Source organism: Nilaparvata lugens, chromosome 1 (genome assembly GCF_014356525.2).
Source record: "Nilaparvata lugens isolate BPH chromosome 1, ASM1435652v1, whole genome shotgun sequence".
Lineage (NCBI taxonomy): Eukaryota > Metazoa > Arthropoda > Insecta > Hemiptera > Delphacidae > Nilaparvata > Nilaparvata lugens.
In genome coordinates this window covers 942,178-957,820 of record NC_052504.1, presented here as the reverse complement: position 1 = coordinate 957,820, position 15,643 = coordinate 942,178, and the positions used below count along the sequence as shown (strand labels likewise).

Here is a 15,643-nt window from a genome sequence, read left to right as displayed (position 1 = left end):
GTATCTCCGAATAAATAAATAAGTACCCATGCTTCGCACAGTAAACGTTTTATGTATAAGGCCCAATTCACACAAGAGTGGCACCTTGTCTCTGCTGTTTGCATTGGTCCATATAGGAGTAAAAAAAGTCCGAGCCTTACGTCACTTCTCTGTGTGAACTGGGCCTTAAGACGAACGCACACAACAGCAGACAAACGGAGAAAAAGTCAAACACCTACATGCAGATTTATGAAGACAGACGGACGTGTGTGTGTGTTGCAACATTCAAACACTTGGGGACGAAACATTCTTCCGTCTGTCTGCATACGTCCGTCTCTTTTTGTTTGCGTTTGCCTTAAGGGTGGAAACATGGTGGAGCGATAGATGGCCAATCTGAGGTAGGAAAAAAGACCCTTGAAGGCTCAGCTAGGGACTGCTACTGTTAGGTCATACTTCTGCATGTGAAGATATGTCTCAACAGCAAAATAGGTACAGTATTTATAATTCTTCAATGTTGTTTTCCATCGCGAACTGTTTACTATTAAATCACTTTTTGCTATTAAAAAGAACGAAAAAGATTCTAGGTCGTGGATGCTGGTTGTGGACCACCGATGGCGGACCTGGCGAAAGATCTAGTTGTTACAGTAAGTGCCTAAATTCATTTATTTAAGAAATTTGACTGCTATAGTGAGGTCCACGTTATAATGGCAAGTTTCATTAGCAATGGTATTGCTATCCTTGTCTATCATTCAACAAAGCGGATAGCGCTATCTCTTTCTCGCTTTGCTCTGTTTCCAGATCGTCTTTTAACAATGTAGAATTAATTGGAATATTTCATTTTAATAATGACAATTCATTATAAAAGTATTGATAAATATAATTTCTTGCTTAATTAAATTTAACTGATTATGTTAGATGAGAATGAACAGTTAATATTACATCAATAAACCTGTATCAGCTACCGTCTATAGAAGACATTGACATGACAGAGGATCGGCTACGTTGTTCTGCTATCTTTCTCCACTGTCATTATAACGTGAACCTCACTCTAGTCGTTCTTTCTAATAACAAAAAAGTATTTTTTATAATATTGTTTTTACTCCATGGCGGGGTTAAGCCTCAAAACGGCACTGCAAAATTCTCTTTTATAATTATTATCATATATTTATACGTTTAAAATTAATCACATATAACACAACAAAACATTAAAAATAGTATGATGATAGAGATTACCTCAGTGTGATGATGATGATTTAGAAATTTGATGAAACTTCAATTTTAATTTCCCAATTTATTTAATAAGAGTATCAGAAACCGAGCATTAGTCTCACAAAATCTGCAGCTTAATGGGTTATTGCCTGTTTGTGGGTGGATTGATGTCTTCTCAAACTACGTGGATCTGCACAACTGAAGTCACAAAATTCACAGCTAAATGGCTTCATGCCTGTATGAGTTCTGAGGTGAGTTTTCAAACTAGTTGATCTAGCTGTTTTGTAGTCACAGAAATTGCAGCTATGTCGCTTCTCGCCTGTGTGTATGTGCCGATGTCTTCCCATACTGCGTGAATCAGCACATTTAAAGTCACATAAGTCACAACTAAACGGCTTTTCGCCTGTATGCGTCCTCATATGAGTTTTCAAATAATTTGACTGAGTACATTTGAAGTCACATAACTCACAGCTAAAAGGTTTTTCTTCCGTATGTGTTCTGAGATGTGATTTTAAATTATGAGATTCGGCAAACTGAAGGCCACAATATTCACAGCAGAATGGCTTTTCGCCGGTGTGGCGTGTTCTGATATGCATTTTCAATCGACTGGACTGAGCGCACTTAAATTCACAATATCCGCAGCTGTATGGCTTTTCTCCAGTGTGTTTCCTCATATGTCTCTTAATATTTTGTGAATTGGAACATTTGAAGCCACAAACTTGGCAGCTGAATGGTTTTTCGCCCGTATGTGTTGTCATGTGTCTCTTCAGATCAGTTGAATGGTTGCTTCTATAGCCACACACCTCACAGCCAAAAATCTTGTCTCCAGTGTGTTTGCTGACGTGTCTCTGGAATATGGAGTACTGGGGGGTTATGTAGCTACAGTGAGTACAGCTGTAGATCTTGGTCTTCTCGCCGGCCACAGATTGTTCGGTGCACTTTTCCGCAGCAGAGATTGTATGTGATTGATGTGCATCCATTTGTGTTGCACTGTTGTGGCACACCTCTGCTTCACTCTGCTCTGTGCTGCCAAAGTCCACTTCTTCTGTAATTCCACCTGCCTCTTGCAAATCTACAAAACAAAATACATTTTGTGAGAAGGAAAAATAAATTATTCAACACTCATACAGTCGTTTCAATTCAATTTGGGAATTTTATTCACACTATAGTGAGGTTCACGTTATAATGGAAGTGTTGCTATCCTTGTCTATCATTCGACAAAGCAGATAGCGCTATCATTTTCTAGCTCTGCATACAATACCTAACCTAACACAATTGAAAAATAATAATACTGATTAACAGTATTTGATTAACACTGGTGTTGCTATCCTAGTCTATCATTCAGATAAAACAGATAGCGCTCTCCTTTTCTAGCTCTGTGACGTTGCCAGATCGTTTTAACAATGTAGGAATATAATTTATAAACAAAATATTCAATCTCATAATTATGAAATTTAATAATTGGAAAATATATTTTCTTGGTGAATAAAAATATAATTATTGGTTATTTTAAACAAGAATGAACAGTCAATATTACATCAGATACACCCGGTATCAGCTATCCTCTTGAGAATGTAGTGGCAAGGTGGAGAATCGGCAACTCTGTTCTCCTATCTATCTGCACTGCCATCATAAAGTGGATCTAACTATATATATATATATATATATATATATAATATATATATATATATATATATATATAATATATATATATATATATTCTGCTGTTGAATTTTAAAGCTTTTAGTTTACTAGACATTATTGATAATAATGTATTGTAACAGAAGAAAATATTTTCTCTGAAATTTTTCAAGAAATGAGCGGTTTTACAGTTTTATGTATTTTATTCAATACTAGTACAGTATGTGTCCTGTGCTCCATAACGACTGCAAAAACAACAAAAATAAGGGCCGAGCCACACGAAGCGTTTCTAGGCGAGTCGGCAGGGTAGGAAGCTCTCCGATTGACTGATTATAAGCTGATTCCCGAACGCCAACCCAATCAGCCAATCGAAGAGCATCCTGTCTTGTCAACTCGTCTACACAGAACGCTTTGTGTGGTTTGACCCTAATTGCATTATTAACCCTCAATATCTTTTTATATTTTCATATTTTATTACATTCCATGAGACGCAATTAAAAATTTTACCAACTTTTCTTCACATCTACAAAAACTGTCAATCGATAAACTTAGGCTATAATTGGAAACATAATTTTTTAAAGATTAGATTGATATCTATACTATAATAAAGGAAAGAACTGGCTTATACATGAACGGGATAGAAAAATAATGTTTGACGCATCATCACGTCTGAACTACTGGACTGATAAATTTGAAATTTTGCATATAGATTCTTAATTAACCAAGGATGGTTTCAATTCTTCAAAATTTCATTATGTCAAGTTTGAGGTTTGCCAATTTTAAGATAGACCCTTGCGGAGCACTGGTTACCTGCTATAGTGAGGTCCACCTTATATAATGACAGTGTTTGTTTACCAATTGTATTGCTATCCTTGTCTATCATTCAACAGAGCGGATAGCGCTATTTCTTTCTCGCTTTGCTCTGTTGCCAGATCGTCTTTTAACAATGTAGAATTAATAATTTATTAACAAAATAATTCATCATGCAATTTGTTTTTCTCACACTAGATGAATTCATATGTAAATCCTACAAAAACAGAAAAAGTAGTAACAGAAAGGTAGAATTAAAGCCCTGGATGACAGACGGTTTATTACGCTCTATTAGAGAACGGGATAAAATAAGTAAACAGCTCAGAAATCAACCTTCAATCAACAACTCAAAAATCTACAATTACTTACAGAAATCACTTGAATTCGTTAATAAAGAGAACTAAGATCCAATACTACAAATCTAAAATTTTTGTCTCAAAAAATAACCTAAACTTTTTTGGCAAACAGTAAATGAAATTTCAGGTAAGAGAAAAAACAAAGACCCTTTTCCACTGGACCAGTATACATCAGGTAAGACATATTTAGAAGACAAAAGAAAACAGGTTGCAGATGAATTCAATAATTATTTTTCCAACGTGGGAAGTAGTCTAGCTAGCAAAATTAACCCTGTTGGCCCACCGTTGTCAATGACTCAGACTATGCAGTGCACAGTAGATTCAACCTTCGCACTATAGATAATACTGAATTGCGCAACTATGTTAACTCCCTGCGCGGCGGCTCGGCTCCTGGCTGATTGTATCTCTTCCGATACTCTGAAGTCTAACTTGACAGTTTATCTGCTCCGCTTCTACATATTGTCAACTTAAGCATTACCTCTGGTATGGAGTGATCCGTGGTCTAGTGGATAGAGTGCTTGCGTAGCAGCATAGAGTTCCCGGTTCAACCCCACTGAGAGCCAAAAGTTTTTTAAACAGATCACTCCCGTGTTATCGGATGGGCACGTTAAACTGTCGGTCCCGCTGAAGTATGACAGTCGTAAGGCCCATTGACGGCTTAAATTATATATTCAGGCGGTGGAACATTCCCGCAAGGAACTCCCCACCAACAAAAGCCATACGAATTTATTTTATTATTTACCTCTGGTATATTTCCTGATGCTTTCAAAATAGCAAAAGTAGTCCCATTGTTCAAGTCAGGAGATATTAGAGAGAGTTCAAACTTTCGTCCAATCAGCCTGCTTAGCATATTTTCCAAAATCCTTGAAAAAATAGTAAAAGATCAATTAACAAGATACATTGAAAGTAATGAATTACTACTAACTCCCAATATGGGTTCAGAAAATCAAAAAATATCTCAGATGCCCTCTTTTCTATAACTAGAGACCTGAATTGGCTATAGGTAACAATGAAAAGAGTGCTCTAATATTCTTGGACTTGGCTAAGGCATTTGATTCCGTTGATAGAGGAAATTGCTTAAAAAGATGGAACTTATGGGGATAAATGGAGTTCCACTTGATTGGTTCAATTCCTACTTTAGTAACCGCAAGCAGTTAACTGTCATAAATGGAGTAAACAGTCAGTTAAAAGAGGTAGAATATGGAGTTATCCAGGGTAGCACCTTGGGTCCATTATTGTTTTCAATCTATGTAAGTAAACTTGCAAAAGTGAACTTAAATAGTAGGATCTACCTTTTTGCGGATGATGCTGCTGTCCTTGTTAGGGGACCTGATTGGGAAACTGTACTGCATAGGGCAAAATGTGATTTAGCCACTTTGAAGTCATGGTTTGACCATAATGTTCTAACACTAAATGTTAGCAAGACAAGATAATGCCGATTTCCCTTCGGGACTCAAGTGACACATCAGTTGAAGGAATCAAACTCCATACATGTGGGAACATTGAAAATGACTCTTGTGCCTGTGCATCGGTTGGAAGGGTGAACTCTTACAAGTATTTGGGTGTCATTCTGGACAACAGACTTAATTGGACTGCACATGTTGCTTATCTGAACATTAGACTGAGAAAAATGATTTATGTTTTTCGGCAACTCAGAGAATATCTGAATAGAATGAACTCCAAACAATCTACTATGCGTTTGTACAGTCCATTATTGAAGGGGGAATTCTAGCTTATGGAGGAGGATACAGATCTATTTGAACCCACTATTCACCACCCAGAAACTTATAATAAAATCTGCACTTGGAAGGCGTCGAGATTACCCATCCAACGCAGTGTTTGAGGATATGAAGGTGCTTGATGTCAGACAATTATATGTTAGAACCTTGGCATCGTACATATTCAAGAATCATGCTAGCATATTCATACCATTACACATAGTCATGCAACTAGGAGAGCAGTACAGTATAATATTCAAATGCCTAGAGTAATAGAACTATATTTATTACCAACTCCTACTATATAGCTCACGTTTTGGTGAAACATCTTCCAATAGCTCCAGCGGATTTCGCCAACTATACGATATCTTCATTTAGAATAGCTGTCAAAGGTGGATTTCGAGTGGAAGAAGGTGAAGAGATGAGTGCTGTGAGAGATTGATCACTTCGAGTACAGATTCTAGATTGTAATCTAGATGAATTCAGTTTAGTCTTAAAAATAATAATTGTTATTAAACAATCTTAAAAAATATTTTAAATATTTTTTTTATTCAAAATAATCCTATTGAGGCTTCATGTGTGTGTGTGTGTGTGTGTGTGTGTGTTGTGTGTGTGTGGTGTGTGTGTGTGTGTGTTGTGTGTGTGTGTGTGTGTGTGTGTGTGTGTGTGTGTGTGTGTGTTGTGTGTGTGTGGTGTGTGTGTGTGTGTGTGTGTGTGTGTGTGTGTGTGTGTGTTGGTGTGTGTGTGTGTGTGTGGTGGTGTGTGTGTGTGGGTGTGGTGTGTGTGTGTGTGTGTGTGTGTGTGTTGTGTGGTGTGTGTGTGTGTGTGTGTGTGTGTGTGTGTGTGTGTGTGTGTGTGTGTGTGTGGTGTGTGGGTGTGTGTGTGTGGTGTGTGTGTGTGTGTGTGTGTGTGTATATATATATATATATGTGTGTGTTGGTGTGTGTGTGTGTGTGTGTATATGTGTGTGTGTGTGTGTGGGTGTGGTGTGTGTGGTGTGTGTGTTGTGTGTGTGTGTGTGTGTGTGTGTTTGTGTGAATGTGTCTCGCCGAGTTTTTTCTATGTTTCTTCTTCTGCAATTGGGGTCGGGGTTGGGGGGTTAATCGGGGACTGGGATAGAGTGGGCAGGTGATTCATTTTCAGTACAGCTTAAATATGAATAATCATTTTATTTATTAATACATATATAATATAATTATTACTGTACCATTTTATATATATTTATATATGTAAAATTACTACATATTTACGAATACAATTTTGATAGGGAACGGTTGGGGATTGGGCTTATTTCTTTCCTTCATTTAATTTTTTATCATTTTTGTAGTTATTAGTAAATGAGTAGAAAATAATAAGTTGATAAGTTAATAAGTATATATTGTACAAGAGTAACCAATAAAGATACTACCTTGGACTCATTTTCGCACACAGGCAGCAATGCCTATGCGAAAATTTTATTTCCTATTCATATTAATTTGTATTTAATTTAAGACTCTTTTCAGTGTACCTTATTCATTGTCAAGTGTATGATTATTTTGTACAGCTGGAATTTGTTTTTTATTATGTTTCTTTGAAATAAAATCTTTTTTGAATTGAATTTGAATTGAATTGCTATCCTTGTCTATCATTCAACAGAGCGGATAGCGCTATTTCTTTCTCGCTTTGCTCTGTTGCCAGATCGTCTTTTAACAATGTAGAATTAATAATTTATTAACAAAATATTTCACCTTAATCATAAAAATTATTGGAAAATATAATTTCTTGCTTAATAAAATATAATTGATATTTAAAACGAGAATGAACAGTTAATATTACATCACTAAACCTGTATCAGCTACCGTCTATAGAAGGCATTGACAAAACAGAGGATCTGCAACGTTGTTCTCCTATCTTTCTCCACTGCCATTATAACGCAGACCTCACTATAGGAAATTCACGCATGAGCTACTGGACTGATTAACTTGAAATTTCGCATATAAATTGCGAGGATGATAGATAACCGAGGATGGTTACAGGCCAATTTGCATTCTTCAATATAGTAGTACGACAATTTTTTAGTTTGTCAGGTTTTTACATTCTAGTCATGGATATTTTAGTTGTGTATTTGCTGTGATAAGTAAATAATTAGTCATAGATTAAAAGCAGTTGTTATATCTCACCATGTGGCTCTTCTTTGATGAAAATTGCATTGTCATCAGGGACTGAATGTTGTTGGCCGGAATTATCTTGTATAGGAGAGCATGCAGTGCTGCACTCTGGTACTCGTTCTTGGCTGCTATCATTCACCTGATCAACTCTCGCCATCTGCAAAAATATATTCACATCACAACACTCTTAATACAAAAACTGTGGTACTATCATCAATTATTAGGAGAATTTATAAAGCGTTTGATTACCCAAAATAAGGGTCAAGCCACATGAAGCGTTTTTGAACTGGCGGCGGACGAGTCGGCAGGAGAAGAAGCTCTCCCATTGGCTGATTATCAGCTAATTCCTGAACGCAAACCCAATCAGCTCAGCAAATCCAATCAGGACGACTCGGTAGGGCATGAAGCTATCCGATTGGCTAATTATCAGCTGATTGGGTTGGCGTTCGGGAATTAGCTGATAATCAACCAATCAGAGAGCTTTCTGCCATACCGACTTGTCCACCGCCAGTGCAAATACGCCAGAAGAACGCTTCATGTGGCTTGGCCTCAAGATATCAAAAAGAAATCAAAGTAAAATTCAATTCAATTCAATTTTCTTTCCATCCATGACCAGTCTTTACAGTGGATAGATTTCGTCAAAAGAAATTAAAAACACAAACGTTCATAAAACTTACACAAACTATCGAGATGGCATGTTAAAGAGACAAATAAAACGACTGATCTCCTCTTCACTCAAGGAATAGAGTGAGAGTGTAAGGAGTTTATCTCGAAGCACATTTTAAATTTTTTATCTTCCAATTCGCGGAAGTTATCAGTCAGTTCGACGGAATTATAATAATGATGTTTCCAATTACAAATTGATTAAACTATAGTGCAGTCCACGTTATAATGAAGGCAGTAGCAAGGCAGAGATTCGCAACGCTTTTGGATGGTTGGCTCGTTGGAGTGAGTGATAACGCGCCGGTCTAATAATCAAGAGAACCCGAGTTCGAATCTCGACCGGGGCAAAAGTTTTTGACCACAGCACAATCACACAAATACAGCCACCTCGTCTTTCGGAGGAGACGATAAGCCGTCGGTTCCGTCTACCTAAAAAGTAGTCGTCATCTCTCATCATCATCCCTCTCACTCATTACCCACGCACAAGCCTAAGAGCTTATGTGGGCATCACCCTCATTATTATTTTCTCCTATCTTTCCTTTCTCCACTGTCATTATAATGTGGACCTCACTACAGTTTAGGAGTGGCTGTAGTCGAGTGGATTAGATGCTGGCTTTCTGATTCAGAGGCCCGGGTTCAAATCCCGGCTCGGGCAAGATATTTTTCTCGGGCCATTCCCGTGTTTTGGATGGACACGTTGAGTCGTCGTTCCTGGCTGCCTAAAAACAGTCGTTAGGTCATGCCAGAGGCCCTGAAATTGATCAGTTGCGACCTGAAAACTCTGACACCAGACCTGAGCCAGCCAGGTCACTCGATATTATTATTATTAAACTACAGTTAAGAAGAAATGCATATGCCTACCTTAGTTATGTTTGGGGCTTCCTCTAAGGTTGCATCATCTTTAATATTATTTGTTGCGATTCCAATCTCTCCAAATCCATTTTTCTGCTTCTCTCGCTTGATCTGTAAACTGAGAACCAGGTTAAAGTGATCATCTGATAACATGAACAGCAGAGTTAGATTTTCTTACAACTAACTTCAAATTAAGCAATGCCTAGTACAGTCCCGGTCTCACAGCTTTATCCCTGGACAAATTTAGCCTTTCAAAAGCATCAAGACGCTACTATTCATTGATATAACGTTTGAGTTAACCAGCAGTAGTTTTGTAAGTTAGGAATATAAAAATTTCTGACATGCGCAATTGGAGTATTTTAACATCCACCCGCCCCCAAAGAGAACAACTAGGGATCTTCTTATTCGATCTGTGCTTCGTAAAGGATTAGAGCATAGAGAAAAAATAGCATAAGAAGATAAAGGGCGTTTATATCGTAAATTTCTACTATTTGGTCCGGTTACACGAAAGCCGATTAAATTTTAACTTCTCTGATTGGTTCTCGTGGAATTAATCACTCTGATAGGGTATATGTACAACATGGAGTACCCCAGGGCTCGGTGCTTGGACCAATGTTATCCTTTATTATTAATAGAATAATCATACTGATTATTGTATTATAATGGGAAAATTATTGTATTATAATGGAATCATACTATAATGATTGTATGTACGTAGCCATTTGTCTTATGGTATTGTTGCCTGGGGGGAATGACACTAACGTTAAGAGACTGTTTGTTTTGCAGAAGCGTGCAATAAGAGTGATTGCTCATGTCCATGGTCAAACACATTGTAAACCTCTATTCCAACAAATGAAAATATTAACTGTCTCTGCTGTCTATGCTTTTGAGCGTTTAATGTATATAAAGAAGAATTTGGCATTTATTCCTTTGAATAATACTGTTCATAATCATTTTACTAGGAATGCGTCTGCTCTTAGAGTGAATCAATGTAGGCCTAATTATTCATACACACTAAATGGTTTTATTGAGAATGGCATCAGACTGTTTAATAATTTACCTGATAATTTTAAATGTCTAAAGACTAAATGTTTTAAGAATAGAATAAAAACTTTCCTTGTTGAAAAATGTTCATACAATAAAAATGAACTGTTAGATAATATGTGATACATAATCTGTGATCTTATGACTGTTTTAACTTATCTGTTTTGACTTTGTTATGCATTTTGAAAAATGTTACAGCAATAAAAGAATTTGATTTGATTAATGATCTGCATCTGAACATCTGCAAACTGCTTTTTGCCGACGACACCACCATCAAGGGACAGGACAAGTCCCTTGCTTTTTTTCTACAAATAGCTATCATGAGTAATTTATTTACTTCGTAAAATGAGAGCACTTTTGGGTGCCCAACGATTGCTGATGCTGTTTTACGCGGTGTTCAACTGACACATCCAGTAAGGAATATTGGTGTGGGGACATTCGGCACATGAAAGGACATTCTCCTACTCTAGAAGAAAGCAAGTTCTATGCTTATTGCCAACCCATATTCCAACGGCTGGGCATTCATACTGTACTTGTTAGCATCACTAATTCATATAAAAAAAACACCTATCTACGTTTTCAAGAAGAGAGGAAGTGCAAACTCATGTCACTCGAGGGAGGATCAACTTGGAAATGCCGCAGGTCGTTTGTCTAGGGTCAAGAATTGTTTTCCAGTGCTGGCAATCAGGATGTTCAACTGCCAGCCACACTCAGTTAGAAGGCGCTCACCTACTGCATTTAGAAAACCCCTATCGAGGTGGCTCATTGGGAGAAGCTTCAACTGTTTACATTTTTTTGATGATAATTTTGCTACTCTGTGAGGCCGCCATCAAAGTAAATTGAGTTTTTAAATTTTGACATGATTTATCAGATCATCCCTGGTCTTTGATCATGATTTTGGATATTGTCATTGAAGTTATGTTTTAAATTTGTACCTAATATTCTAATCTTTAATCATGGTATTGGATATTGTCATTGAGGTTAAGTTTTAAAATTATACCTATTATTCTAAAATAGTTTGTGTTTGACTTACCTGATTAACTCACTCATTATTGCGGAATAAAGAAGCAATATTTTAAATTCATTAACTTCATCAGCTATAAATATTTAAAATTGTTTATATAAAGACATAAAGCTGAGCTGACTTTCTTTCCATTCACTGTTTGAAATAGAAATAAAAATAATATTATCCATATATCGATCTATGGTCTGTCTACCGATGGTTCTCCGCCATCGATATTTTATTGCAATATATCGAAATACCGATGAAATATCGAAATTCATGAATATTCGATTCATAACAAAAATATATTGATATAAATGTTACAACTCAATTTATCGATTATGGATTTTATCCATTCATCTACATTACAATATGAGGGCACCAGGAAGATTTTCGATAATTCCTCCTAATTGATTCTGGTATCGAACTTTTTTGTCTGTCGAGGCTATCGAGTTTGAGTGAATCGATACAAATTTGATATCAATACTTTTTCTGATATCGATGTTCGTGTTTGCAAAATTCTTTTTTAGACAGCACTGCATGCCAACAAAATATTTAATTTTGAAGGCATTGACGTTCACGTCACAATTTTGTATTTCGGGTTTTGGTTTTGTTTCCACTTCGCCAATGAAGCATAGGAGAGTTGTATTATAAAATAAAAATAATAAAATATACTCGTAGCCGAAAAACTGGTTGTAGCTAGATAGTTTTATGATGGCCATCGTTACTAAATTTAAACGTTTTTCATTGTAATAGCTTCTTGTTGAACTATCAGTGCAGTGCTTACGTTGACCACATATGATTAATTGTTGACATTAGGTATTTTACCAAAAATAACCGTGAAGCTCTTCAAAAATAATTCATAGTATTAACAAAAGGTTTGTGGGTTTATGTTATTTTATTCAATCTAATATGTTTTAATGGTAGATTAACTATTAAGTTGTATTTCCTCACAGTGATCGTACAAAGAATTGCTTTAGAGGTTATTAATACTGATATTGTTTTAAAATGATAACAGTAAATGAAATTAATCTACATAACAAGATTACTTCAGCGTAACTATTTTCATGTTAACATTGGTTTAAATCTAGGTGTGTGTGTATTTTCCTAATAAAATCAGGTTTTACAATAATTATAGTAACAGTTCGGCATTACGGTACTTTTGACTTACTAATAACATGCTAATTAGAGGTAGGGACAGTAACTAGTGTACTGCATTATTTTCTTAACAGTAGCCTATACTAACACAAAAACCAGTTTGTATAGGTACCTAATAGGCTACCTACGTATTTTCTTGATTATGTTTAACCTACTATTGTACATAGGCCTAAGCCTAGATCATACATAGGCCTATTATACAACATTGTGTAATCATTTCCTCCCTATAATTATAAAAATGCTCAAAAATACCCAATAGAATATTGGGTATTTAATTTATGTATCAGAAACACTTTATGGAACGACTCTGCAACCGGGCAGAAATACTGTTGAAATACTGCTATCAGATTAGAACTAATGCCCGATAGCAGAGTCGCTACATAAGGTCACCTATAGCCCATAGTTAACAGAGCCATTAGTTAACAACTCGCCCATAAATAGATGTTCGTTGCAGAGTCGTTTGCCAAACACCTTTTAACTATGGCTCTGATAAGGCACACACATAAGTCACACTGCTGCTCATACCACTTTTTGCGGGGTATGCTTCTATCCAAGTTAAAATATCACAATAAATTATAATTTTATTATTGTTTAGGGCCACATCTTGAAAATTCATAACTCTTCCTATGTAGTGAAATTACAAATTATAATATAATATACCAATAAAAGACCTTGTTTGAATATAAAAAATCCAACAATTAATTCTTGACTGAAAGTTTAAAAATATTTATCTCATATATTCAATTTCATGTTGACGATTAGAGGAGATTAAATAGGTAGGCTACTTACACTCAACTATTAGGCCTACCTATATTATCCAATAGACTAAAAAAGAAGCGATTGACTCTTTAGTCGCGCTAATGCGCTATCGACCAAATATCAAAAAGATGAAATTTATCTATCAATAATATAAAATTTATGCGCCTGCCACCCCAGTTCTAATGTTACCATTAGAAGAGTGGAACCCTCTAAATACAATAATTTATAATCATTAGTATCATTACCTAGGCACAACGCTAAACATCATGTGGGCATCACCCTCAGAAAAATAACCTGTAAATTTCTTTAAAAAATTTATCATTTATTTTGTCACCTGTGTCTTTCAACTTCATGTTTTCGGCAAATTTCAATTTCCATGTACACATACAAGCTAACACAAAATTATTTTATTTTCAGATAAAAATGAAGAATGGCAGACATCTGTGATACCAACTTTGTTAAGGAACTTCAACGCTAAAAAAACATGGCAATAACACATGAGCCTTCCAATTTTCCTTGGTGCAACTATAAGTCCATAATGTGATGACAAAACTTCCCGAAACTCTTTCAGTTCCTTTTTTATTCAGCTGTTGACGACGATAAAAATACAGATCATCGCATACAGTTCCGGTTCCTTTTTTATGTAGGTAATAAACGTTGACGACGGTTAGTTTCTAGTGTGTAGAACAAATTTGACAACCAACCATTGTAGTGTTCAATCTTGGAAGTTATTTGGGTTTTAATGTTTTTTGACGTCAACGTTTACTCTAGTATGAGGGTGTTTTCCACGCAGATAAACTAATTCTATTTACAACATAACTCTGACAATTTAACGTTGTAGTCTTCGATACTCTAGACCGTGATTTGGGTGGAGGTTTCTGACAACGTTTTCTCTAGTATGAGGGTGATTTCCATGCTGATAACCTAATTCAATTCACAGCACTCTGACGACATTGTAGTTTGGTATCGCACACTGGACGTGATTTGGGTTTGGCGGGTTTTTGACTACGTTTTCTCTAGTATGAGGGTGTTTTCTACGCCGATCGTTTAACCTAACCTAACAAACAGGAAGTGTGGTGATTTTTATATGTGTGAGGTGTTAGAGTGTGAGTGACAATGTTCAGAACTAAGGTGCGTATGCACACGTTCAAAGTGATCCTGCTGACGTCACTGGTGTGGTTTCTGATTGACGTCATTGTGCTGACGTTCTACACGGACTGCATGGGCCGCGGATGCGGGAAGGCGGGTGACGAGGCGGCGGTTGATAGTGAAGCTGCGACGGAGTTCCCGCAAGCGGCAGCGGGACTGGAGGCGGGGAAACGCCTCTACCAGAGCTGGGAGCTGCGGCGCTGGAACCCCGTGCCTCCAGTGAGGGAGCAGTTCGGCAAGCCTGGAGAAATGGGCAAGGCGGTGTCCATTCCGGCCGACCAGCACGATCTCATGAAGGAGAAGTTTAAACTCAATCAGTTCAACCTGTTGGCCAGCGACATGATTTCGTTGAACAGGTCGTTGACCGATGTTCGCCAGGAGGGGTGAGTGCCAATCGTCATTCTATTACATCTAGTATACTTCCAAGAATGAAAGTTTCTTATTGAAAAACGTAGTCGTATTAGGGCATAAAGAAAATATAGCACAATGCCTCACACACATAAGGGGTTCACACAGAGTAACTCTTCATTCTTCTTTAAAATAATGAATTAAATTTTAAAATAGATACCTATGGTAAATACCATGACCGACCTAGCCTATACCATGAGATGTCTTCTTAAGCCCTGCACACACACATCGATTTTTCTTCGTACGGTATTTTGCCGTCTTTATAAATTCTATTAGATTAAACAGATGATGTTTGTCAAGTTCACTTAAATCTCATAGATTATTAATTCTATTAGATTTAAAAGATTATTATTCAAACAGATGATGTTTTTGTCAAGCTCCGTTTAATCTGACTCATAAGAATGTACAGATGCAAATTACTGAGATATTTCAATTATTCAAATGCTAATAAATTAATTTTTGTTATTAAACAACGAAAATCAAAATTAAATGCTGTAATTCACCCCGAAGACTTCTGCTACTGCAAATATTAGCCTACTACTGTAGTAGCGCTCATCGAATTTCCATCTAGCTGTTTATCCTGTTGTCAATATTTGCAGTAGCAAAAGAAGTCTTCGGGGTGAATTAGGCTACAGCATTTAATTTGGATTTTCGTTTAATAATAATATAATACGAACCAAAATCGATGTGTATGTGCGGGGCTTAATAAAACATCTCATGGTATAGGTCGGTCATAGTATTTACTAT

General features: G+C 36.5%; 2 protein-coding genes across 10 annotated transcripts in view; one reads left to right on the top strand and one right to left on the bottom strand.

The window, feature by feature from the left end:
* Positions 1-1,008: 1,008 nt before the first annotated feature.
* On the bottom strand, positions 1,009-11,652 carry LOC111048986 (zinc finger protein 239). Of its 2 annotated transcripts, none has more exons than XM_022334972.2 (4): positions 11,453-11,652; positions 9,385-9,486; positions 7,873-8,017; positions 1,009-2,260 (listed from the first exon to the last, which is right to left on the bottom strand). In XM_022334972.2, the coding sequence occupies exons 3-4, from the start codon at positions 8,015-8,017 to the stop codon at positions 1,323-1,325; spliced, it is 1,083 nt and encodes a 360-aa protein (XP_022190664.2). In that variant the 5' UTR covers positions 9,385-9,486; positions 11,453-11,652; the 3' UTR covers positions 1,009-1,322. The 2 variants fall into 2 exon arrangements, with proteins under 2 accessions (XP_022190664.2, XP_039283140.1); XM_039427206.1 differs by having other exon boundaries at positions 1,010-2,260; positions 9,385-9,493; positions 11,453-11,615.
* Positions 11,653-11,993: 341 nt separating this feature from the next.
* The window catches only part of LOC120348845 (polypeptide N-acetylgalactosaminyltransferase 5-like), a 65,760-nt gene continuing 62,110 nt past the window's right edge, over positions 11,994-15,643 (top strand). For 2 of the 8 annotated variants that reach the window (XM_039427192.1, XM_039427186.1), the window contains exons 1-2: positions 11,995-12,300; positions 13,757-14,871. In XM_039427192.1, coding sequence (XP_039283126.1) covers positions 14,456-14,871 — 416 coding nt within the window. In that variant the 5' untranslated portion in view covers positions 11,995-12,300; positions 13,757-14,455. Of the gene's footprint in view, positions 12,301-13,756; positions 14,872-15,643 lie in introns of all 8 variants that reach the window. The other 6 variants (XM_039427177.1, XM_039427172.1, XM_039427168.1 and 3 more) reach the window with 4 other exon arrangements.

Bases quoted from the DNA above. Each gene is read 5' to 3' on its own strand.
- LOC111048986 (XM_039427206.1), bottom strand. The intron at 8,018-9,384 runs GTAGGCATATGC...ATATTTTTGCAG, and splicing joins AAGCCCCAAACATAACTAAG to ATGGCGAGAGTTGATCAGGT. The intron at 2,261-7,872 runs GTGAGATATAAC...TTTGTTTTGTAG, and splicing joins CATCAAAGAAGAGCCACATG to ATTTGCAAGAGGCAGGTGGA.